Here is a 25479-nt window from a genome sequence, read left to right on the forward strand (position 1 = left end):
CACAAATTGCATCCAATACTGATGAATACGTAGAGCATGGAGCAGACAGGAGTGCTTGCATGGGGCAGGCAGGAGTGCTTGCATGGGGCAGGCAGGAGTGCTTGCATGGGGCAGGCAGGAGTGCTTGCATGGGGCAGGCAGGAGTGCATGCGAGGGGCAGACAAGAGTGCATGCGTGGGGCAGACAAGAGTGGATGTATAGGGCTGACTGGAGTACGCATGGCGGACTAGAGCGCGCGGAGCGGACTCGAGCGCGCAGGGCGAGCAGGAATGCATGGAGTGGATAGGAGTGCACGGAACGAACTGGTGCGCATAGAATCACGTAACGTATATAGTATGGTTTGGAATGCAGAGAACGTTTGAAAGAGCATATAACCCATCATATCTCACCACCACGCTTACTCTCTCCTTTACATCACCACTCAACTAGAACACAGAGATACTATGACACCATTCGGTATAACTGTTCTCATACCAACATCCGCTGCTCACTCCACATCATTGTAAGTAAACACTGCTTGTTACACACCCCACAGCCAGGTCGTTCTCCTCAGGCCTAACGCAGCCACACCCGGTCTGGATAAATCCTGCCAGAACGAACACATACTCCTGATCTCTCAACCACCACACCTACCGCTAAGAAGCAGCTATTACACGGATACCGCACAAGCTGCACACATACCCGGTGCTCACACGCACCTTTTGACTCTCTCTACTGATCTGAACTTCGGTTCCCAAGGGCGTTCAACCTACCAGTGCCTTCAGACCATACCAATGGTATATAAGGCGCTATATAAATGCAAAATAACAATAACAATACAAAAAAAACCCGAAAACATTGGAAAGTGTTTTCACTTTCTGAAAGAGAATGTGTTTACTTTTACAACACCCTAATACATGCTCACGCTAAACCCTCCCCAGTTTAACAAAGTTTGCAATTGAAATATCCACATTTAATTGACTGAGTTGTCGATTTACTTTTCCATAATAAACCAACTTTTTTACTTCACCACCAAAACTCCAAAGCATGACTTGCTAGTATCATAGTTTGCTCATAGCCTTACAGACCTCAGCAGAGTTCATTATCACTTGGGGGAATGAACCTTCCCCAACTAATGGCCCCCGGCTTTGCCTTGGGCCATAACTCAGTGGCGGGTCATTCTCCCGTGTTAATGACCCCTCCCTCGCTCTAAAAGGCTATAATAATATTGAAAGAAAAAAAAGAATGCTTTCAAATACAGGAAAACTCGTGGAATTTGTTTAATTAATGAAAAGATTATTCCACAATCTTCCGTGCCACTCTGTAATTGGCACGGGCGGGCAGATTTCCTGCTTCTCGCTATTGTGAGGGATCAGAAATGTGAGGCGGACAACTTTGTTAAGAGTTTTTAACTGGGAACTAGCGACATTTATAACTGCATGCATTTCTTGGGTAATAACAGGATATTTGTTATTTTTTCCACCACAATGTTTATGGCCAAATTCGTTCTCACTCAGATGGTCACCTTGTGGAACAATAGAATTATGATGCCAATAAGCCAGTACATACTGTGATATTGGTGGAAGGTTCTCTTGAGAAGAGGTTAAATACTGTGTCTCATTTCATAGATATCCCTCACTCTCTTGACCCTTTTCTCCTCCCGGGTGATCCTCCCACAGTACACCACCCCCCCCAAGGTCAGGATCAGGAATCGTCTGCCTTTCCCTGGCCACCCAGGAGGATACTTTAGGTAGGGTTTCAGTGAGGGATCCATAGGATTCCTCACACTATGAATAGGTGTACATCATTCCCAGTTTGGCGGTGCAGGAGAAAAGTGGCGGTAACAGGACCAACTTCACTGCCAAATTCTGAGTTTGGCGATAATGTGAAAGAAAAACCTTCAGCACTTAGATGAAGGTTTTTCCTATATTCTACTGTAAAAAAAATGGAGGATTTACCACAGACAATTATTGCTGAGATAAATGCTCGAACATTCCAATGGAGTCCTATGAACAGGGACTAACACTGGGTTACTGCAACTCATAATCTGCCATATTTACAACCACAATGAGTTTGGCAGTATTTGCACCAGAAATACCACCAAGCTCATAATAGATTCTAATGATAATTAGTCTACATGTATAAGCATTTAGCGGATACATGTTTTATGTCTAAAAGGCCCCCTATATATTTATGGGACAATACCTCTTTCTGGAATGAGTGGATTATTCAACATTTTGTGAGGATCCAGGAATGAGACTCAGACACAAGGGGTTCATGGTTCTGATCAAACACCTTTATTAAAAATAAAAGGGGGTTGGAAAATGCCCCTGGTGCACTCTCCTGCCATATTTTCTCTCCTCTTTAATATGTTCCCACAACCATGGCTACTCCTGATGTATCCATATCAGGATTTCCTTGGGTAATGTATATTACACTCAACTTGATCCTTCTTGGCAGTGCTCCAGATACGAATTTTAAGTGGGGGAATTTTACTCCCTACCTTTTAAAATTAGGAGTAAAATGATTTTTGGGGGAGTAAAAATGTAAGTCTGTTTCCCAGTTGGAGTATTTTATAAGCAAGTACTCATATTTTAACTGGAAGACAGAAATATTTGTGTAATAATTGTTTCATTGCACCTAGTTATTCAGGCACATTAAACAATACCCTTTTACTTCTTCTGATTAGGAAATAATAATGACAGTGTCTTCATGTGGTACTACATTCACAACTGGTCCAAACATATTCATGGAGCTATTGGGTGAAAGCAGGGCCACAAGTTCCTACATGTCTGTTTCCTATTTTCTGGTGGGAGTATTTGTACACCTCGTTGTAATTATTTCTTGGGAGTATTTGCCTATTTATAGGCAGTAAAAGTAGCTGATACACCCTTTATCTGTAGGGCTGCTGCCTGGTATACTGTCCTGCCAGGGCTTTCCTCAAATGAACACACTTTCAACTGGCGTCGGCCTGGTATACTATCCTGCCAGTCTTCCCTTACAAGTGTACTGCATAAGCTCACAAACGTGAGAGTCTCTTATGCTCATTCCACTTGGCCTTTTTACAAGATATTCATTTACTCGTTCTTCCTCATGTGTTTCTTTTAGGGTTATTCAGTTTTGACAGCATTGCTTATATGCCCCAGTGTCCTCGCTTCCCTTGGGTGCACTCACCTGTTCTTGTTGGCGTATGTTGGTTCTTCTGCTGAAAGCCGGCTTTACGGCGTCCCGCTCCCTCGTGCCGTTTCTGCTTTTCAGTTTCTCTGCATCTCGTGGTTCTCGTTCACCAAGTCCGTGTCTTCTCTGGCTAACGTGAAGTGGAGGTTGCTTCCTAGTACCGGCGAACACCCAGAAGCCTTGCATCTGCTTCGGACGTCCTCACTGCATACTCCCCTCGGCAATCTGCTCCTCGCTTCTGTGTCAGTGAGCCAGTTGGCTCCACAGACTCGGTACTAGCCCCTGAGTGTCTCGGACAGCATAGAGAAAAGCAGCATTCCCCGGGGTATCACTTAATATTATCCCCACCAATAATGTCGCCATATATATGGTCACTGGGAAAGGGCATAGGTGACATTATTGATGGGGTTAATATCGGGTTTAAATGGGAGCAGGGGTTGCGGGGGTGTCCCTCGCTCCCTTAAAAAAATATGGGGGTTGCAGGGATATTTATTTTGCTGGGATATTAACACATGGAACCTTCCCCAGCCAGTGTCTGCTTATTAGCTGCTGCGCTGGTTAACATTTCCCAACCTCAGGTTTCTTCCTCCAACCACTAGAGAGCAGCGTGTGCTCTTAACTTCTAGTGATCCTCATTACTAGTTTCATCTTTTTCATCCCATTATTCTCTGATCTATGGTAATGGTAGTCGGTTTCTGATAACTTATATTCAAAGTCTGGAAAAGCATTCTCAATGATTTAAAAAGGCAGGTCAGTTCTTGATGACTTATATATAGAGTTCCGTAAGCTGTTTTCAAGATCCTTCCTAGGTGCACGAGGGAAGGTATGACAATATGCCATCAAGGCATGGGGAATGGCAGGGGTATCCTTAAAAGAAAAAGGGGGATACCATGTCTCATCCGATGATGACACCATCGTATTCATCACAATTCCTTTTTTGCCATCCATCCTTGCCCCATCTTTTTGCCATGCACAGTTTGATACAACTATTGTGCTTGGCCTTCTGGAGAAGTTCGGCTGGGTGCTGAACACGAATAAGTCATCTCTGACACCCACCCAGGAGATATAATTAATGAGAACACCTCAGCACTAGAGAGAGGAGGAGAGCCCAACAGACGCACTAGATCATCCAAACTAAAGATTGTCTGACCTCTTGAAGCAAGACTTGGCTATAGCACATCAACGGTTGACAATTCAGTGGGAGTTGGCAGCAATATTAAACATTGGCACAGAACCACAGATTTGTGGTTCTTTAGTCAGGTAATACCCGTTGGTGGTGATAATTCATGTCCTGGCACACTGCCTCAGCGGATTGTTGTCTAATATATATATATATATATATATATATATATATATATATATATTGGGTTTCTGGTTTTAAAAGATGTCAATGTCACGACACCATGGCTAAAATGTATAAAAACTAAGCTCACTGAAATTGATGCTGTTCCATATTTTACCGCACCAGACATTTTATCAACTCGGGTGGTAACAGCCCTCAAAATAAGATGCATATCCCAACTGCAGGAACAAAGAGAATCGCACAAGCTACTCATACCATTCAATCGGAGACATGCGATAATAGCAGTAACGAACTTTCCAAAAGAAACAAAAACATATATATATATATATATATATATATCGCAAAAAGAAAAGAGGAAATGGCAAACCGCACTCCCGCAGGCCAGGCGTAGTGCCACACTCCAGAGATCCAGGAATCCGGAAAAAACACAAAGACACCATGTATAAAATACGGGTGCCTTTAATGTTTAATAGAATAAAAATAGTATTACAAAAAACAAAATGCAACACATATGCAGCAACATAGAGACAGACAGAGGCAGGACGCCATGGTGCGCAGCCTGCAGACAACGTGTTTCGCGCTACACTGAGCGCTTGATCATATATATATAGTCATTTCTGGAGGCAATGAATTAAACAATTGATAAAGTGCAAAAGGCAATCTGATGAATTCATCCCAAATGTGAAACACTGGAGGCACAAGTGCTGTCTAATGAGGAGGGGTTGTGGGGAACAAATTATGAACCAAGGTGATTGATGCAATGGTGGGGGGTGGGGGCTACTGAAATGGAGGTCTGTGGCCTAGTGGAGTTCTGGGGCAGGATAGTCCTGTCTATCCTAGACTCAATGCTTGAGTTTAGAGAAAACACCATTGGGGTGCCAATGTGCAAGTTCGGTAGGTCCATGCTTCAGTAGATGGGTCTTCCTTGTCGGATAAATAAGGGGTACTGTTAAGTTCAATGTGGGAGTACTTAGATGTACTTTTCCACTCCCAGTGGGGCATGTGCATGGCCAGTGGGTCAGACTCTCATCAAAAGGCCTTTTTAATTTCGGAGTGGACAGCTGGTAAAGACATTATGATTACACCAGGAGCAGTTTACTGCAGCAATTAACCCATTGCCTTTCGGAAGACTGTTTAGAAGTAATATTTGGCATCCAATTACAGATCACAGAGCTAGCCCAGGGGATATATTTTGGGAAGGTAGTGATTGGGAATTGGTCTAGCATGGCAACGGGCAGTCAGGTGGGTAAAAAGCCCAACAACACTCAGTCTGTGTGTTTCTCCCCACATCCAATCCAGCTCCTATCTTCGCTTCCCGTGCCAGTAGTTTTGGCTTATAGGCAGCTCTTATAGCCCCATGTAATTACCATTACTAATAGTATAGACTCCTTGGATTTAATACACATAGTTAAGATATGACGAGAGTAATTATCTACATGCTATTCACATTTTATGTTAAAGGAAGTACACACACAAATAACTTATCTTTTTTTAGTTAAATGTAAATTATTTTATGGTTGGCTAACTAGTAGAGGGGGAGAGAGAGATTGGCAAGGGAGGTGCCACTGGTGGTACAGTGACTCTTGGAAGACATTGCTTTATCTCATATATCCTGGCATGAAGGAGATACTGAGCAGCAAGTGTTTTTCATTTCAGTGACCGCCTCAAAAGCTTGGTAACCAGTAGATCTTTTTAAAGGGACACAGAATGGAGATGGAGCCATTGCCAGTCATGGACGTTCTGCGCATCTCCACTGTCTTGGAGGACACCCTGGACCAGCTTGCCATCCTCGGATACATTATGCCGGTTTCCTACCAGGGAAGGGCAGACATGGGCCAAGTGAGTACCCTTATTCCTTACTAATCCATGCAAGACATTGCGCAGCTCTGCTCTGATGCGCTAATCAGTATGATATACACTTTTATGGGTAGTTTCCAATGGTCCTGCTGTACTGCTCCTCATGAGTTGGTTGCCATGTCTCAGTTTGATGGGACCATCACTGCTCAATTATTCGGCAACGAAAGCACTATATATGGTTAGATAGTGTGAGAAACCAAAGGGTGTCTCACTTGCTAGTCTCCGGGATCTCTCAGGTGGCCAGGGGACAGCCATCGATTTTGGATCCAGACCCTGGGGGTGGACCAGTGCGGGAGGATCACCCCTCTTTCCTGTGCCCATAACCCGTCCTATTTTATAGGATTCTCCAACATTCCAACTCCCCCCACCCTTTCTACACAAACACTGGGCTGAGGAAAAGGAGGACCGAGAGTAAGGAGGCTAACACTTGCATATTCCATTGACATGTCTAGTTAATAAAGTCAGCCAAAGTCAGGCACTTGACCTTAATCACATACATCTGATACCCATTAGCACCCCTCACACAGATAAAAGGTGAACATGGAGACACACTCTGAGCAAGGTGGAACACGAGAAGGAGCAGATCTTCCGGGGCGAAGGCGAACCCCCTGGAGTAGGACGAATGATTAAGGAACCAGAGAAAGGGGTAGGGAAACCCTGAAGATCCCCGCAGGAGGTCGTTGTCTCTGGGAAACCGTGAAGGACACGCAGAGTAAGCCAAATCCCAGACAAGAAGAAGCCTGCATTGTGTTTCAAGGACACCAGCGACCCTCCCCAATGAGCGGCAGAGTTGGGGAGGCGAGGCAAACCTTTGGTATCTACCTTGACTCGTGAATCACAGCTGCAGAGAACAGAAAGGAATGCACACAACTGGTGAGTTAGTGAAAGACATGAAAGGCCGGTTTGTGTCAAGGAAAGATTGAAGCCGCAACATTGTATTTCCGAATTAAAGGTTGCATGCATGCTGATGACACGTGAAAGAAAGCGAACCCGTAGTGAACTTTAAAGTCAGCGGTAACTGTGAAGCCAGTGATAGAGAGTAGTGGAGTGGTCCAGCGAAAGGAAACAGCCCACTCCAAAGTCTCAGCAAAATGTTTGTATTGTTATAAAACGACAAAGTGAACGAACTCTGAAATGCGCGATGGTGAAGAATAACCCAGATGAAAGTTAAGCTGATTGCTTTAAGAGAAATATTTCTTTGAATTTTTCTGATTGTGTTATGGAACTACCAAGACCAAGAGACACTGGGGAAAATACCATAAGGGAGAGCTGAAGTGAAAGTGAAAGTGGTCCAGCTGAGGTCTATGGAAAAAACCTTGCACATTCGAAAGTCTTCAACATGAGTTAAAGGTCCGAGCCCAACTGAGGGAGACCTGGAGGGGAAGGGAACCCCTAACGAATGTGAATAAAAGCTTGGGAAAGGGAGCTCCTGCAAGTGCTGTGATTGTGAGGTCCGACCCCAGCTGAGGAAGATCTACGTTGAATCGGGTACTTTTGTTGAGAAGTCGCAGCCCAACTGAGGAAGAACTACATGACCTGTTGATGTTTTGACAGATCCGAGCCCGACAGAGACCTGCATGAATTTTTGTTGAACCGTGAAATAACCTTTATGTAAACTTAAGTGAGTTTAACGTGGAAGGCCGAGCGGGCCTCGACCCAAGTTTTGAACTGCCTTTTTTTTAGATAACCTGAGCCAGAGTGTTTCATTCCGTCTATGGGGGCCACCATACTCCGTGCTGTCCAACGTGGGGAGGTGAGCTGACTCAGCCATCTTGGTCCTTTTATGTTATAACACTGACTTTCCTTTGCATACACATTCCCCTTTTCACACTTTTTGTATAAGAATAAGGGCGTGCATTTGTTTTTTCTTTTTAGTATAGCCCATTTTAATTTGACATAGACTGACTAGAACTGTGTTTTCTTTATTATGTGATCGTAGATACTACTCCTATCATGGCTATAGGGCAAAGTAGGAGTTTCTCCAAACCCCAAGAATTTAATAAAGGTTTTCAACTTGTAGCTCTTGTGTCGGTGTCATACTTGTGAAACCATGCCTCCCTTACAATAGATCTTGAGAGGCCATCTCTCTCTCTTTCTCTCTCACATTTGCATTTATTAAGGAGTCTTTATTTTTTAAATGCCATTGTTATATCCAATTATATTTCTTTCCCAGTTAATATCACTTGTTTACAAAATGCCTGCTGGCAAATCTAACATCATAATTCATCGTTTAATGTTCTTTCCCATTACCCACCATGCAAATTCCAAGTTTCAATACCTTGTTTTGAGCTAAGTGAAAATATGTTGAGATAGTAGAATGCATTTCCTTTCAAAACCCCAATGATTTCTTCATTAGATGGTGTCCAGAGAATAAAATTAATAAAACAAAAGTGATGACATTTCTTTCAGATTTAAAAGGGAATCCACAGTTTAAACTCCTTTGGGTGCAGGAACTGTATGCATTGAATGCAGTCCTTATCCCCAGAGCAATAGATCTGAGATCAGGGAAGACACCCTAACTTTTCTCTGCATTATCCATTCAAATGTCTGTGGCTCGATTGATCTAAAGTGAGTTTTTGTGTGCCTGGAAAAACTGTTTGGCTTTTCAATCTCTGCTTAGTGTTGGGTATGGTTTTGCATGCACACACCTATGGGAATGCACCTCACTTATGAAGTATGGTGTCTTTCTTGTACCTTCATAGGTCACTACTGGCGGCTACTGGTCATTATTGGTTGGGATTGATTCCAGTTACATATTCCTATCGGTGCAGTCTGTGGACCTGTTGAAAGTATCTCCATGCACAAACAAGGGGGTCCTGGGTTAGAGTCTCAACCAGAGTCTTTAGCTCAATATCCTTTCACAGAAGAGAAATTACCACTATATATCAGTCTTTGTCCTACCCAAGGGCAGTCCAGCACCGAAATGCCAGGCAATTCTCTTCTGAACAAGAGTACCAACAGCAACCCCAGGCAAGTGTTTCAGCCTGGTTGGGCCTCGTCAGTGAGGTGGCGCTGTAACTTCATACCATTGTTCAAGTCACCTAAACCTCCCGTCAAGTCTTGCTGTGATCTAACGTTTCCATATTCTACGGTAGACATTCTCCCATCGCCCTCAACATCGGCAATATTTATTTGCCGGCTTGAACGCATCTTTAGTAATCTGATACAATAAAAAATGTGGGGCTGATTTACAGAAGAATTACTGGTGTGTAACCACAGCTTTTACACGTACACATTTGTGGAATTCAAAAGGGGATGTCCACAAATATACTTGGCTGGCACGTTATCTCACATAAGAGGTAGGATGAGGTGTGATGCAGCAAGTAATGTAGCATGTCTGATACACAAAGGGATGCCCCACAGATTTGCGCCACCCCCAACATTCTGCATCAATCTCAGATGATCCCAGAGGGATTGGATATGAAGTCTTTGTGGCTACCACCCCTGCTATGTAGCTGCACTCCTTCCAAGCATGAACACACATAAAGAAAAAGGCCTCAGATTTGCCAGTGCCATTTTCTTAGCATTAAACCATTCATTCGCCAACATATTTCCCTCCTGAGTTCCAGCAGTATCATTGCCCCTTCTGGGCAGCATGCCTTGTCCATTTGTCTGAGATCATCATGTTGGGAGCTCCGTCAAATCCACTTTGTGTTGCAGGTAATGCCCATGATGCTCCATCGGACAATGTGTTGGCTTTTTTTGGATCCATCAAATAGAGGCTTCTTGGTTCCCCTTTCACTTGGAGATTGTTCGTCTCTTTTGAAAGAGTATGGTCACTTTTCTGTCTCATCCCTTTTCTTTTAACCCCTCAACACGCTGTGAAGGCATCATGAAGTACGACGCAGACAAAAGACTTAAAGTTCAAACAAAAGATATTTATTAACTTAAATGTCAGGATGGTTGAAGGCCTAACTTGCTCTATGCTAAGGTGGGATTTCCCTACCCTAATGAAACTATATCTGAATGAAACTAAGGAAAGTCTGAGTCAAAGAGTTCAACTTAAACATCTGTCCATGTCCAAAACCTATCCTTGCCCTCACAATTACAATTAACCAATGTGTAAGGATGCCAAAGTCAAAGGAAATAGTGTTCAACTCAAAGTTCCGAGCTTCTCCCACCTCACAGCTTACTTTCAGCTCCCCTTCTCCAAGCACAAGAAAGTTCCATGAACAAGTCTCAACGTTTAACTTTTTCCAATTCAAGGCAATGTAGTTCAGAACCAACCCCTGGGGTTCCCTTCCCCAAGTTTCAAGTAACACAATCCAAAAGCAAAAGGGGTTTTGAGAGACTGTTCTCAAGGCAGCAAGTATCCATTAAGCCTTAGGGTTCACTTCCCCAAGACTTCAACTCCGCCATTCCATTTATACTTGTTACAGTCTTTCCAAAGCAAAGATTCTTAGCAAACACCAGGTCAACCTGACCTTGTTTCTGTCCCACTTCGCCAGTTCGTATGCAGTGGTTTCCTTAAGCTGTTGCTCGGTGTCCTTATATTTCACCAAGCAGGGCTCTCTGGTCTGGGCGCAGTTGTTAGACTGCATGGTCCATCCATTACAGGTCGTGCAACCAGGGCTCTGAACGAACACACACACACACACACACACACACTCACACTCACACTCACACTCCCTTGTGCACCAAGTCACCTTAACTTAGTTCCTTTTATTGGCCTCTTGGTTTTGCAGGTTTTCTTGGACTTCTCTGGCTTCTCCTTATTAGCCTCGTGGCCTGCCACCATGTGTCACCCACCTCCTGCCAAGCTGTGGCCTTGCCGCAATGCATTCACTCATAAAAGTTCACTGACAGTTTTCCGCTTTTAATACTCTTGACTTTGATGCTTGGATTACATCGTTGTGCAGCATGCGCTCATTTCGGTTCAGCGTTCAATGTGCACTTTTATTGTTCAGTGTAAAGTAGTAGACGGTAGTCAGAATGCAGGGTTCACAAGGTATGATTTATTGCTGTGTTAAACTTTCAAACAGCCTCTCATTTTAAACAACAAAACACGCTTAAATGTGGATCAGCAGGCTTGCTCGGAAAAAAGTTGAATCAATTCAGAGTTCGCATGAATGTCCTCTTAACCTTTGCTCCTCTTTGAAAGAAAAATAATCGGGTCACACAAATTCCTTTCCCTGACACTAGCTTTCCATTCCTTCGCCAGCTGTCCAAATGGGGTTTTAAAAAAAACGAAAACAAACAGAGAGGGTAAACCCACGGAAACACTGTCCTTTGAAAATGGTTTATGGCCCGATTTTCCTTGTCAGTGAATCCGCTTCGGTAGTGTTCCCGGCGCTGCTGCTCTTCGAGCCTCTCCTGGCGGAGAGTCTACCTCTTGATAAGGATCTCCGCGATGCCGAGCCTTCAGCCTCCTAGTACGCCCAGTGTACATCACCTGGGGATTCCTCCCACTTCTCTGTGGTCTCCGGCCAGTGCTGCTGCTGTAATGAGAGACACCTGATGAGTTTCCCGGGGATTCTTTTAACTCATTCTTTGCTCCTCCCCTCAGCTTCCCACCCGCCTTTCCTGCCCACTTCCCACACCTGCAGCCAGTTTGCCTTCACTCCTCCACCCTGCTCCATGCACAGTTTGTCCCACACCTGCAGCCAGCTTGCCTTTACACCTCCACCCTGCTCCATGCACTGTTTGTCCATCCCAACCTGTACTGCTATGGGGGTACCTGTCACTGTAACGCATGACAGGGCTGTATCTATACCGCTTCCCTTTGTTCATTTTATCTTTTCCCCCACCTGGTCTCCATTTCCCGTGGTGGTTTATGGGACATGTAGTTTTGTTCTGTCCTGCTGATGTAACATTTTGGGTGCTGGGTCTGAAAGTTAGAATGGGGTTGTCTTTCATCTCCATTGCCTCTTTGACCTCCTCACATACTCCCCCTAGGGAACCAGGTCGTTCGGGCCGGTTCAGCGCCCTGGATAAATAATCAGCGACTAACTGATACTTTCCGGTGACTCCCTGATCGCCTCTTCACTACGAGACAGCCGCCCGAGCGGTGAACCTTTGCTGCACATAACCATATGCTCTCACCATAACGGCGGCTCCTGATTACCTCTGCCAGCACTGCGAGCTGGTAAACGCTCTTGCTGGTGCCTAAGAGCCCGTTGTTTCCTGGAGGAGGCGGGGCTGGGGACACACACGTCACGATCACGTGACTCCCTGATCGCCTCTTCACTACGAGACAGCCACCCTCGCGGCGTTAAGCCCGATAGGTGTAAAGGGCGCTGACTGTTCTGCGGCTGTTCAGCGCGCCGGGGACGCAAGTTTAAGGTTGAGATAGTCAGTAATAGTCTTCTTCTCACCCAGGCGGCCTGGACTTGGTGCATGTAACCAAATTCTAAACATACTGTAAGATAACCACCGGGTGGGGGGAGAGTCGGTTTAAAGCTTGCTCCTTACACTGCCGGGCGCTCCCATACAAGGTGGTTTTGTGGAACATTGCATCTGTATCTCCTTACTGATGTGAGATTGGTGTTATATCTGCTTGGCAGTTGTGGTAGATAGCTACCCTTGTTTTAAACTCCATCTAAGAAGTGATCTTGTTATATAATACGAGTCTCAAATTGCTCGCTTTTAACAAATAATTTTTATATTTTGATTTTGTTTTTGGGTAATACTGCTTGAGGCACCTTGTTTTACTGATCTTTTATTGGTTTTAATCTATTGAGATTATGTTATACATTTCTATTTATATTGAAAGGTGTGTATTGTGAGCGCTATTTTACCTCTGGAATTGACGTTTGATTTTATAGACCAGTGAAACTTTAAATTGACCTACTGTTTGCTAGGTTAGAAGGCGGTGCCGTATAGACATTCTGTACCCTCTATTATCATGGCCCCAAGCCCATGTACTCATAATCTTAGGTCAAAAAAAGGCAAACAAAGTACACCAACAACTAATATAACAATAGTAACTAAGAAAGGGGGGAAAGGAAAAAATAATAGGAAGGGAGAAAAGAAAGAGCTCATTGGTGAGATTAAAGATGTACCTGGTCAACCCAAAATACTTAGTTTTTTAACTATTAAAGAAAAAGTATTGGTACCTGACACTGAACAACCCCTCCTTCTCCCCTCTAACAGTTCAATGATTGATAATAATTCTTTATTGACATTAGTGCATAATCTGAGGCGCCAATCCATGGGAATATATAAGGACCATAACATTTCTGCAGTGGAGGATATTGAAATGAATAATATTATTGGATCTAATCTATCTGACACTCCAGATTTGACCAAATTTGCACAAGAAGAAGATATCGGTAATGAGGAAGAGGTGTCATGGAATCCTACAGAGAACTCATTTAATAATTCTCTTAATAGAGATATGAGTGGGATTAATGAAAACCCCCTTGAGGTTGGAGAAAAATTTGATGCACTCACCACCATGATGGATGTTTTAATGACCATTTGTACTAAGTTGCTTAAAGAACAAAGGGATATTAAGGTAATGGTACAACAGAATATAGATAATACTAGATCCCTTGAGATTGGGGTAAAAGAATATTGGGGGCGGGGGGAGTATCCAATGGAAATAAGTGATGATCTTGGAGATTTGAGCAAATTGGTCTTAGCGGCTGAAAATGAAAGTAAGAAAGAACAAGCCCTGTCTAATCTACCCCCACAGGAGTTGCCCAATCCTAGGGATAACACACCAGAAGAAATAACCCTGAATGAGAGTGTTGTTGTAGTAACAGTATCTCAAGGTTTGAAGAGACGCACTAGGCGTAAAAAGAAAAAAAGAAGGCCCACTCGGAAAAGGGTGGCGATTGCTAAAGTCATAACTACAAAAAAGATTAAAAAGAACACGATGGCCCTAGCAGATACAGCTTCTCCAGACTCTGAATGTGTAGAGGTGGGGAACCACTTTGAAATTATTGAACATCAGCAGAAATTGGACTTTGGCAAAAAAACGAAAACAAAAAACGGGGGTTTACAGGACTGGTTAAAAGGAAATAAGCAGGAGCTGGAGGAATTTGGACCCAAGGATAGGGCACTTATGGGAAATAATTTTAAATATGTTACAATACCTCGGAATAGTAATGATATGACTCTTACTAAAACAGAGCAGGAAACATATATAAGAGAAATGGAGCGTCTGGTCATGCATAGTAATTATAAAATTGGCATGGCTAACTTAGTTGGAATGAATGAAGAGCCTCTGTTTCCAGTGGGAAAAACCATAAAGATTATAGAAAGGGATACCACAGATGAAAGCCCCTTTCTAAACCGGGCATGGTTATTGAATAAATTTGTCATCTATACCGCAGTTACAAAATATTGATACAGGGGACATTGAATCTATTATACTACCAGAAATTGGCAGTTGGGAAAACTGGGTCATTGCCCGATTTAGATCTGCTGTGTTTGTTGACCTTATATGTGAAAACTCCAATGGAATATGGGGGAATGAATATGAAATTGTGATATGTAACTCTCCCCCATATAAAAATATCAGTACAGCAAATAGGGGTTTGGAGGGGTATCCTCAAACATGTATTGAATCTGGAAGTAATTTAAAGGACACAAACATTTTGGAAGGAAATACCCCATGCTCAAATTGAGATGAGGTATGCACTAAAGAATATACCCTTCTCTCTTGGAACTGTAGGGGTTTTAACTCCCTTTTACACAAGGATGGTATAAAACTACTCTTGGAGAGTGACATTTTTGCCCTCCAAGAAACTTGGATTACTGGGGAAATCTTATTGGATGGATATAATATATGGCAAAAACCTGCCGATAAGGGTGAGAAGGGTCGCCCATATGGAGGGCTCTGTGTAGGGATAAAAAAATCATTTTAATTGTAAACCATATGTGAAACATGGGAGTCTCCGGAATGTCATGTGTGCATCTATAAATAGAGGAAGCCATACAAGGAAACTTCTACTTATAAATATCTATTCTCAACCTGATGGGGTCAACTTTCCGGAGATTGGGGAGTATCTCAACCTAACCCTTGATAGTTGGACTCTGGAATCTCCTGATTCTGATATTTGTATAGTGGGAGATTTTAATGCCCATTGTAATATAGCCGCAAAGGATATGAATAGGTGTAAAGAATTGTGGGAGGAAACTGCTATATTTGCATCTATAGAATTACAGGATTGTCTAGGGGTTGGGGGAAAAAATCAGCAGACCCTATTAGGCTGTCGATGGATGAACTTGATGTTTGACTGGGGGCTTACATACTTGGAAACAAATATAGGTACAGGGGATGGGAACACCTGGTCTAATGGAAAGGTTTCTTATAGGCTTGACTACATGTTTGTTAATAAAAATCAAAGACGCACAAACATCTCGTTCGAACATGTAGATATCCTGCTGAGTGATCATGTACCTCTCCGGGGTAAATTTAACTGTGATCCAGGAACCCAAAGATGGGGAGTGAGCGAGGAGATGAATATGCAATTTTCAGCTAGTGGAAATAGGATTACTTGGTCTGATAGAAACCTAGCCTCCTTTAATGGTCTGTTTGATCGTTTAGTCATTGATGGTTACGACATAGCTTGTAATGGACTTAACTCTATTACCAATCTGTTGGGTATGATACGTCGTACAAACAGTAATGTCATTCTGAAAAGTACAAAGGGGAAAAATCACACACATAAGTTCGATCAAGCAATCTATGATAGGAAAAAAGAGATGAAACGTGATATTCGTGAACTTAAGCAGATATGTGACTTAGATGATAAAGAGAGAAGTAAAAGAATAAGTAATATAAAGACACATTATAAAAATTGGATAAAGGATTATAAATACAATACCAACAACGCAAATTGGAGATGTGTATATATAAGTTATGTAAAACTCATGACTCAAAGAAATTTTGGTATCTATATCGCCAATTTTTAATGGATGAAGATAACAGGGAAATTAATGATGTTGGTCAGGAGGTTTGGAAACAATATATTACTAACCTCTTTTTCAAGACTAGTCACATATCAGCTAATACTAGCCTAAATCCATGGGGTATGGCTAATATCCCCTTTGATATTATTGATATTCTTAAAGTGATCTCAAAAATGAATTTCTCTTGTGCCCCAGGGCCGGATGGGTTGGCTAACATTGATATAAAACAAAACCCTAAGAAATGGGCAGGTATCTTTCTCCAACTATTCACAAGTATATGGGGAACAGGTATTATACCGGAAAGTTGGAGGAAAGCTATTGTCGTCCCTATTTTTAAAAAAGAGGACCGAAAACTGCCGGATAATTACAGACTTTTAGCAATGGCGGATAGTAGTTGCAAGATCTTTTGCTCCTTGTTAGTAAACATCTTGAATAATTGGATAGAGGAAAATAGTTTACTCTCTGTTCAACAAACGGGATTTCGAAAGGGATATAGCACCCTGGATAACCTGACCATGCTGAACTACATCATAGCCAACTCAAAGGACAAGGGGGAAAAATTATATGTATGTTTTATAGATTATTCGAAAGCTTTTGACTGTGTTAATAGGGGACTTTTGTGGGAGAAATTGAGAGTGAAAAAGATTTGCCCAAAAATCCTTCATTTTTTGGAGGAAATGTATAGGGATACTACGGTGACTATCTGCTTGGGTAAAGGAAGGATGTTGTCATCTGAGATTAGAACTAACACCGGTCTTAAGCAGGGTTGTGTTACCTCTCCTATACTGTATAATCTATATGTATTAGATATGTGGGAGAGTTTTAAGACCTTAAACATCTTCCCACCTATTGTGGCTGGGAAACCAATATGTGGACTTATGTATGCAGATGATACTATCCTTATGGATAAAACTCCGATAGGACTGCAAAGAATGTTGAATGGTTTATCTGCTTACTCGGAGGCCAACAACCTCAATATTAATATAAATAAAACAAAAATTATGGCATTTGGAGTTACTAAACAGGAAAAGAAAAGGCTTATTTCCAGATGGCATATTAATAATATTAAATTAAAAGTTGTTGATGCCTATCCCTATTTGGGGATGCCCATCATGAGTAAACCATGTATTAATTTTTTCCAAGAGGCAGTTAATTTAAACATTTTAAAGAAATGGAATGTGATAAGGAAATACATGGCTAGTAAGGGTGGCCAGTCCATTGAAGGTTTTTTAGAAATATATAAGAGTTGTATTATTCCAGGAATTATGTACGCTATAGAAACAGTGGAAAGTAAATATCTGGGTCAATTAGACCAACTCAAAGGGAAGCTTTGGAGACCAGTTCTTGGGTTGCCCAAAGCTGTGCCTATACAAGCAATAAGATGCGAGCTGGGGATAACTTCCCTCTCCACGTGGTGGAAAATAGGATGTTGTAAACTTTATTTTAAAATAATATTGGGGAAAGAGGGGAAAGAAAGCCTTCTTGGTCTCATAGGAAGAAATAAGAGCAAAGGCAGGTTTAAGAATTCCTACATGGTTAGTTTACAAAATACAGTACTAGTCTTTCTTGAAATTTTAGGTCTTAATGAGCTCCCGGGGAAGGACAATAGTGTACGTATCTTGAAAAATCTCAAAGAAAAAGCATGTATTTGGGATTTGTGTGAAAATCAGTCCTATTTATATAATATCCCCCGATACACAATGTATGCTCTTCAAGGTCTTAAACCAGCCACTCCGAAACAATATTTGTTAAATACGGGAAATAGGACTCTGAGGAGATTTATTTTACAGCTACGTATGAATACTCTCCCATGTAATGAAATTACTGGGTCTTGGGCAAATATACCCCGTGCTGAAAGATTGTGCAGGCACTGTAAATTAGAGGTGGAGACAGTAAGACACATTCTAACTATGTGTACTAAATTAAAGGAATGGTATTATAAAGGGTACTCAAATTTAGTTGGTGACCTCCAAATGATTGAATCTAATCAATTTTGGTCAGTAATTTATGACGGTGAAATTAAGGTTCTTATTGGGGCAGCCTTTTATATTTGGAAGCGAGCAATTTCTTTTTAAACTTGTGATATCTTTTCTTAAATGTGATATCCTGTTTGTATGATTTACATGATTTGATGTGCGATATTCCCTTCTTATGTATGGATAATATGAAATTAATGTATGTTCTCTGTTACTGATGTAATTAATTTTGTTAGTGTATAAGGTTTTAATTAACCACTATGCACTTTAAATAAATAAAAAAAAAAAAAGATACTTTCCGGGTTTATGTACTGTAACAAAATGATAGGGCTGAAGAGTCAAAAACCACCTCAGAACCCTATGGTTTGAATCCTTCTGGGTGGCCAGCCATCTGAGAAGTGCATGATCCGTAAAAAATCTAAACGTCCGCTCTAGTAGGTAATAACGAAGGGACTCTACTGCCCACTTTATTGCCAGACATTATTTTTCTAGCGTGGAGTACGGTATCTCATGTGGCAGGAGTTTTCTACTGATGAATGCGATTGGGCAAAGGTTTAGTTCTGTCCCCTGGAATAGCGCTGCGCCTAGACCGCATCCTGGTGCATCTGCCTGCAAAAAAAAGTCTTTAGAGAAGTCCGGGCAGTGTAGGACCGGTTGGGTTGATATTAGCTGTATTAATTGTTCAAAGGCTTGCACCGCTTCAAGAGTAATTTTAAGAGGCCTATTGGTTTTCAAGGCATCCGTCAGTGGTGCCGCAATTGTAGAAAAGTGTGGTATGAATCTTCTGTAATACCCCATGAACCCTAGAAATGCTCGGATCTCCTTCCGTGTCTCTGGAATTCTTAGTTTTTCCAAGGCCTGTATTTTGTCCACCAGGGGTGTGATTACCCCCCCTCCCACCGAATATCCCAGATACTTAGTGGTTTTGGCTGCCAGTTTGGTTTTCTTGGGATTAATATGTAGCCCGGCCTCTTGTAAGGATTTAATTACTTTGGTGAGATGTACTAAGTGTTCTTCCCAGGTTCTACTGAAAATAACTATGTCATCCAAATAGGCCGCCGCATATGGTTCATGAGGTTTTAAGATCTTGTCCATTAAGGCCTGAAACGTGGCAGGAGCCCCGTGTAACCCAAATGGTAACACCGTAAACTGAAATAGCCCTTGGGGTGTTGAGAAGGCTGTTTTCTCCTGATCCACCGGGTTGAGCGGTATCTGCCAATATCCTTTGGTTAAGTCCAAGGTGCTCAAGAAGGATGCTGTTCCCAGCTTCTCTATGAGTTCATCAATTCTGGGCATTGGGTAGGCTTCATATCGGGAAATGGCGTTTAATTGCCGAAAATCCATACAAAACCGTGTGGTACCATCTGGTTTGGGCACTAGCACCACAGGTGAACACCATGCGCTCTTGGAGGGAATAATGGTACCTAGTTTCAGCATACTATCTATTTCTTGTGCTATCTCTCCCCTTTTTGCTTCAGGGATTCTGTAGGGTCAGAGGCGTACAATCTTGCTGGCCTCTGTGGGGATGCAGTGGGTAACCATATGGGTTCTTCCTGGTATACTCGAGAATACTTTTGCCACAGGTTCTAAGGTGGCAAATAACTCGGTTCTTTGGGTGTCGCTCAATTGTTCCCCCAATCCCACATCTTGTATGCCGCTAGCCGAGGTTGTGACCATTTGTTCTGGGACCGACAGCTCTGCCAGGGTTGTACACAATACAGCTGAGTCCCCTTCTTTCCATAACTTGAGGAGATTAATGTGATAGTTCTGATGCTTGTTTTGCCTATCACGTTGTTCTACCTCATAGTTAACTGGGCCCAATATTTTTGTGATGCTGTACGGGCCTTTCCATTGGGCGAGCATTTTGTTAGTGTGAGTGGGTAATAGTACCAACACCTTGTCTCCTACTTTAAGCGTTCTCGGTCTGCTTCCTTTATCATAATATTCCTGTTGTCTTTCTTGAGCCCGACCCAGGTTTTCCTGTGCAAAATCTCAGAGTTTTCCGAGGTGCTCTCTTAAGTCATTAACATATTCAGTGAGGTTTGTTTCCTCCTGGTTTTCCCAGGTATCTTTCAGTAATCCCAAGATAGATTTTGGTTGTCTTCCAAATAATAATTCAAATGGGGAATACCCCGTTGAAGATTGTGGAGTGTCACGTAAAAGCATCAACACCCATGGCAGCACTCGCTCCCACCCCAGACCAGTGGGACTGGTGGCTCTTTTTATCATTTGTTTTATGGTTTTATTATATTTTTCCACCAGCCCATCCGTTTGTGGATGGTACACCGAAGTTCTCAAATGGTTGATTTCAAGGGTCTTGCATACCTCCTTCATGAGAACTGACATAAAATTACGTCCTTGGTCGGTCACAATCTCCAAAGGAATCCCTACTGTGGCAAAGTAGGGCAAGAGGGCATCACATACTTGTCTTGCAGACATTCCTCTTAATGGAAAGGCTTCGGGGTACCTAGTGGCATAGTCCACTACCACTAGTATGAACCGGTATCATCTGCTGGTAGGTTCCATAGGCCCCACAATGTCTAGCCCTATTCTCTGAAAGGGTTCTTTGATCAAGGGCATCCTTTGTAGCGGGGCTCGGGCCGGTATATGTGGGCTTGTTTTCTGACATATCCCACATTCTTGGCAATACTTTGACACCTCTGCATAGACTCCGGGCCAGTAGAAATTTTGCAACACCCTTTTTATTGTCATGTTCTCCGCTAGATGTCCCCCTTTGGTATGGTCATGTGCCAGCTGTATCAGCCCTTTCCTCTAGGACTGGGGAACCAACAATTGCTCCTTCTCTATGTTATCAGGGGCTTGAGTTACTCGATATATTAAACCGTGTTTTTCTTTAAAGTAAGGCGTAGTAGGGTTGGTACCGCTAGCATCTAGGGCTTGTTCTCTGGCTCTTTTTAGCGTTTCATCTAACCCTGTTTCTGTTCGAAATGACGGCATATGATCCCCTACTTTCCAGTCTATAATGGAAATGTCTCTGTACTTTTCCTGATTCCCTCAGTTCATCCTTTTCTGGGTTTTGGATATTTTTTTTCGACTGCAGGGCCCCACTAGATCAGTTTGTGCTCTCTCTTAACCATCTATCAAATTCCGGTAGATCTGTTCCTATCAGTACCGGGGCGGGTAGGATAGGAATAATGGCTGCTTTGATTGGTATCTCCTGGCCCTGCAATCCCAACACAATGTCTTTGGTAGGATACCCTTTCACATCCCTATGCACACATTTGATGCCAATGGTTCTCACCTGTTCGTGATCTTGCTCGCTCACATGGGGCTGTATGGCCATCTGTCGGCTTCCGCTATCCATCATTGCTTGACGGGGATGTCCGTCCACTGTGACTTCTATCACATAAGGTAACCGTTTCCTTCTGTATTCCTGAGTTTGTAAGGTCCCGATTTCCATTGGTTCAGGTTTAGGTTTTCGGGAGCAAAATCGAGCAATATGACCCCATCCCCCACATTCGAAACATTGGGGTGCCGTTCCTTTGTTTGTAACAACCCCATTAGGTCGGGGTTCTGGCCGGTTCCTGGGTTCGGTGCTTGGCCCCTTGTAAGGCCCACTGCGTAAGGCGGGAGTCGCCATACTTGGTCTCAAGTGGGTCGCTGGGATGGGCCGAGTGTTACCTGCCTTCTGATATGCTGTTGCCACATCTATGGCCTCGGTTAAGGACAGATGGTGATGTTGCCTAACCCACCTCTGTATGGGTCCGGGTAAGGCATCAATGAATTGTTCCATCATTACTTTATGCTTAATCTGTCCTATTGTGGCAGTGCCTGTTTGTAGCCATTTTTCCGCCAAATCTTGCACTCTGTAGAACAATTGTCTTGGGATTACGCCGGGTTTCAATCTGGTTTCTCTAAACTTGAGTCTGTAGGATTCTTCATCCATACCAAGTCTTTCCAACACTGTTTTTTTAATCTCGGTATAAGGAATGTCCCCTGTGGGGTTGGCAGCTTGGTATGCCCCCTGCATTGGCCCTGTGAGCAGGGGTGCGAGGTAGAAGGCCCATCTGTCCTGCGGCCATTGAGCGGCTCTGGCTATTCTCTCAAAATTCACAAAGAAAAAACTAGGGTCTTCTCCTACTTGGTATTTCTGTAATACCGTGGACGGTATCGCAGGATGCGTCCGTGTGGTGGCCACTGCTTCTCCCAATATTCTTAAAGCTTTCCGTACTTGCGCTTGTGCCGCACTTTGCACTTGTATGGCTTGTTGGAGGGCTTGTCTGTCTGCCTGCGCCTGATAGCCTTGCACTTGGATAAGTTGTTGCAGTTGCTGCTGCCCCTCTGTGAGTGCCTTTATCACAGCTTCCATTCTGTCTGCCTTGGCGTTCGCTTGAATCCCACCGCTGCCACCACTGTAAAGTAGTAGACTGTAGTCGGAATGCAGGGTTCACAAGGTATGATTTATTGCTGTGTTAAACTTTCAAACAGCCTCTCATTATAAACAACAAAACATGCTTAAATGTGGCTCAGCAGGCTTGCTCGGAAAAAAGGTGAATCAATTCAGAGTTCGCATGAATGTCCTCTTGACCTTTGCTCCTCTTTGAAAGAAAAATAATCAGGTCACATAAATTCCTCTCCCCGGACACTAGCTTTCCGTTCCTTCGCCAGCTGTCCAAATGGGGGTTTTAAAAAAAACAAAAACAAACAGAGAGGGTAAACCCACGGAAACACTGTCCTTTGAAAATGGTTTACGGCCCGATTTTCCTTGTCAGTGAATCCGCTTCGGTAGTGTTCCCGGCACTGCCGCTCTTCGAGCCTCTCCTGGCGGAGAGTCTGCCTCTTGATAAGGATCTCCGCGATGCCGAGCCTTCAGCCTCCTAGTACGCCCAGTGTACATCACCTGGGGATTCCTCCCACTTCTCTGTGGTCTCCGGCCAGTGCTGCTGCTATAATGAGAGACACCTGATGAGTTTCCCGGGGCTTGTTTTAACTCATACTTTGCTCCTCCCCTCCCCTCAGCTTCCACCCGCCTTTCCTGCCCACTTTCCACACCTGCGGCCAGCTTGCCTTCACTCCTCCACCCTGCTCCATGCACTGTTTGTCCCACACCTGCAGCCAGCTTGCCTTTACACCTCCACCCTGCTCCATGCACTGTTTGTCCATCCCAACATGTACTGCTATGGGGGTACCTGTCACTGTAACGCATGACAGGGCTGTATCTATACCGCTTCCCTTTGTTCATTTTATCTTTTCCCCCACCTGGTCTCCATTTCCCGTGGTGGTTTATGGGACATGTAGTTTTGTTCTGTCCTGCTGATGTAACATTTTGGGTGCTGGGTCTGAAAGTTAGAATGAGGTTGTCTTTTATCTCCATTGCCTCTTCGACCTCCTCACATTCAGATTTAAAGTTCTAGTCATTTCGATATTCGCCTTTTGGTTTCAATGTTTACGTTTCTCTTTAGTTCGGTATTCAATAAACATAGTTGTTTCCATATTTCGGACCAGTGTTCCATCGCGGTCCTGTTGGAGCACCCCGGAGCCTCTCTGCCCGCCCGACACTCACCAGTCTTCTGTGCATTACCGGCGCAAGACCAGCTCGCCTACCTTGTGCCTCTCTCCGCACAACGGTAGCTTCAGTGCCTCTGTCAGCACACGGGTCGCATCCTCTCTACTCCAGCTCCACGTCAGCTACTGCTGCTCGCTCTGGGGTAGGAAGGCTTCCTGGCTTGGGGCAATCACACGGCCCACCTACATCGGGTCCCCCAAGTCCACTGGGTTTGTTGCCAGTCTCCTGGCTCGTGCGGGTCCAGTCCGACCACGGCTGCCTCCTCAGACCTTGCTCTGTGTGTCGCGCTCCTTCTCCCCTTCTCTGTCTGGCTGATCTCCATTTATAATAATAACTAGTTTTTATATAGCGCTACAAACCCGCAGGTATCTGAGCGCTGCAATAACAGTTATTATTATCCCACTGCGTAGTACTCAATTTATTGACCTTGGAAGGATGAAAGGCTGAGTTGCCCCTGCCGGGATTCCGACCTGCGTCAGCAGGCTAAGCACAGATTTCAGAACGAGCGCTCAACTCGCTGTGCTATCTGACCGGCTTCACAGGCTGCAGGTGTGGATATCAATTAGACCTCAATCAAAGGGACATGCCTGACTCTCTAAACTCTTAGTAGGCATCTTAGTCGTCCCAGTACCGCAGTGGTGAAAAGGTGTAATCTTCACTGCTCTTAGTGGTCTCTTCTTCGTCCCAGTACTAAGTGTTACATGTGGAAAAGTGAGGGAAACTGGCTTTTAATAGCCCATGAAGGTTGGGGAGGGTTAGGTAGATTGTCAACAGGGAAAGGGGGAACCATGTCTCGACCGAGGGCACCCCACTCCCAATCCTCAAGGACCCTCCACCCAGGTGATCCTCCCTCGCTTCTCTGTCCCCAGGGTCAGGATCCAATAGCGATGGCCTTTCCCTTGCCACCTGCGCAGAGGATCCCAGGGGAGTAGGCGTGAGCATACCCTCAGTTTTCTCACAATGCTTAATTACTTACTGCAGATTTAAATGTCTTTTTCTGTGTAATGGGACAAAATGGCACATCTTCTTAATCCTGAAATTCCTAGTTTTGATTATACTTGAGAGCACTTCCAAACTGCTGATTGTGCAACACGTTGAGCTCTGAAAAACATTTTAAAAACCACCTGGGTGGTTAGGTAATACTTAGATACACAACACACCCATTTGAGTCTAGTGATAATGAGCAGAGAAACTATCAGGAACACATAATTTCATATATAGTTGTACCATTTTACTTGTTTTAACCTTTCTCTCTTGATGTAGATTGTTGGGAATGAAATCAGCAAAATCCTCAAAAGCCAGAAGCAGCTGGAGTGCAAGTATGAAGAACTGATGTCTTCCCGGGCGGAGTCCCGCCACACCCTTTTGCCTGACTCCAAGAAATTAGCAGACCTTGGGCAGCAGGTACAAAAGACTGGAAGCGAACTGAAAGTATCCAATAACCTCTTCATAAAGAGCATGAAACAGAGTCCCCTTACTTCAGATAACCTCAAGAAAGTCCAAGCTGACCGGTGAGATTGCAGCAGGAATATGAAACTTTTCGATTGTCTTTGTTCCACCTCTTCTGACCTATCTCACTAAACATTTGATTTTCAAGGTCTTCTGTTCTTCCAATCTCTACCACATGTCCCTCTCTCACCATCCCAGCTCACCCCTTCAGTCTGCACACACTTTTTTCCCAGTCCATCCTCCACCAAGTCTTCTCTCAGCCACCACCTCCATGTCAGTCTCTCTCTTTCTTCCCACATAGAACCCTGTTTCCCACCATGGTTCATTACTTTCCTCCACCTTCTGCGGTT

General features: G+C 43.6%; 1 protein-coding gene across 3 annotated transcripts in view; it reads left to right on the forward strand.

Moving 5' to 3' along the window:
- Nucleotides 1-25479, forward strand: part of IQCG (IQ motif containing G) — a 369433-nt gene that overhangs the window by 5636 nt on the left and 338318 nt on the right. Inside the window, exons 2-3 of one of the 3 annotated variants that reach the window (XM_069617570.1) lie at nt 6116-6298; nt 24944-25191. In XM_069617570.1, the coding sequence (XP_069473671.1) occupies nt 6167-6298; nt 24944-25191 (380 nt within the window). In that variant the 5' untranslated portion in view covers nt 6116-6166. The remainder of the gene's footprint in view (nt 1-6115; nt 6299-24943; nt 25192-25479) is intronic. The other 2 variants (XM_069617571.1, XM_069617572.1) reach the window with 2 other exon arrangements.

This window comes from Ambystoma mexicanum, chromosome 10 (genome assembly GCF_040938575.1).
Source record: "Ambystoma mexicanum isolate Mex_15411 chromosome 10, UKY_AmexF1_1, whole genome shotgun sequence".
Lineage (NCBI taxonomy): Eukaryota > Metazoa > Chordata > Amphibia > Caudata > Ambystomatidae > Ambystoma > Ambystoma mexicanum.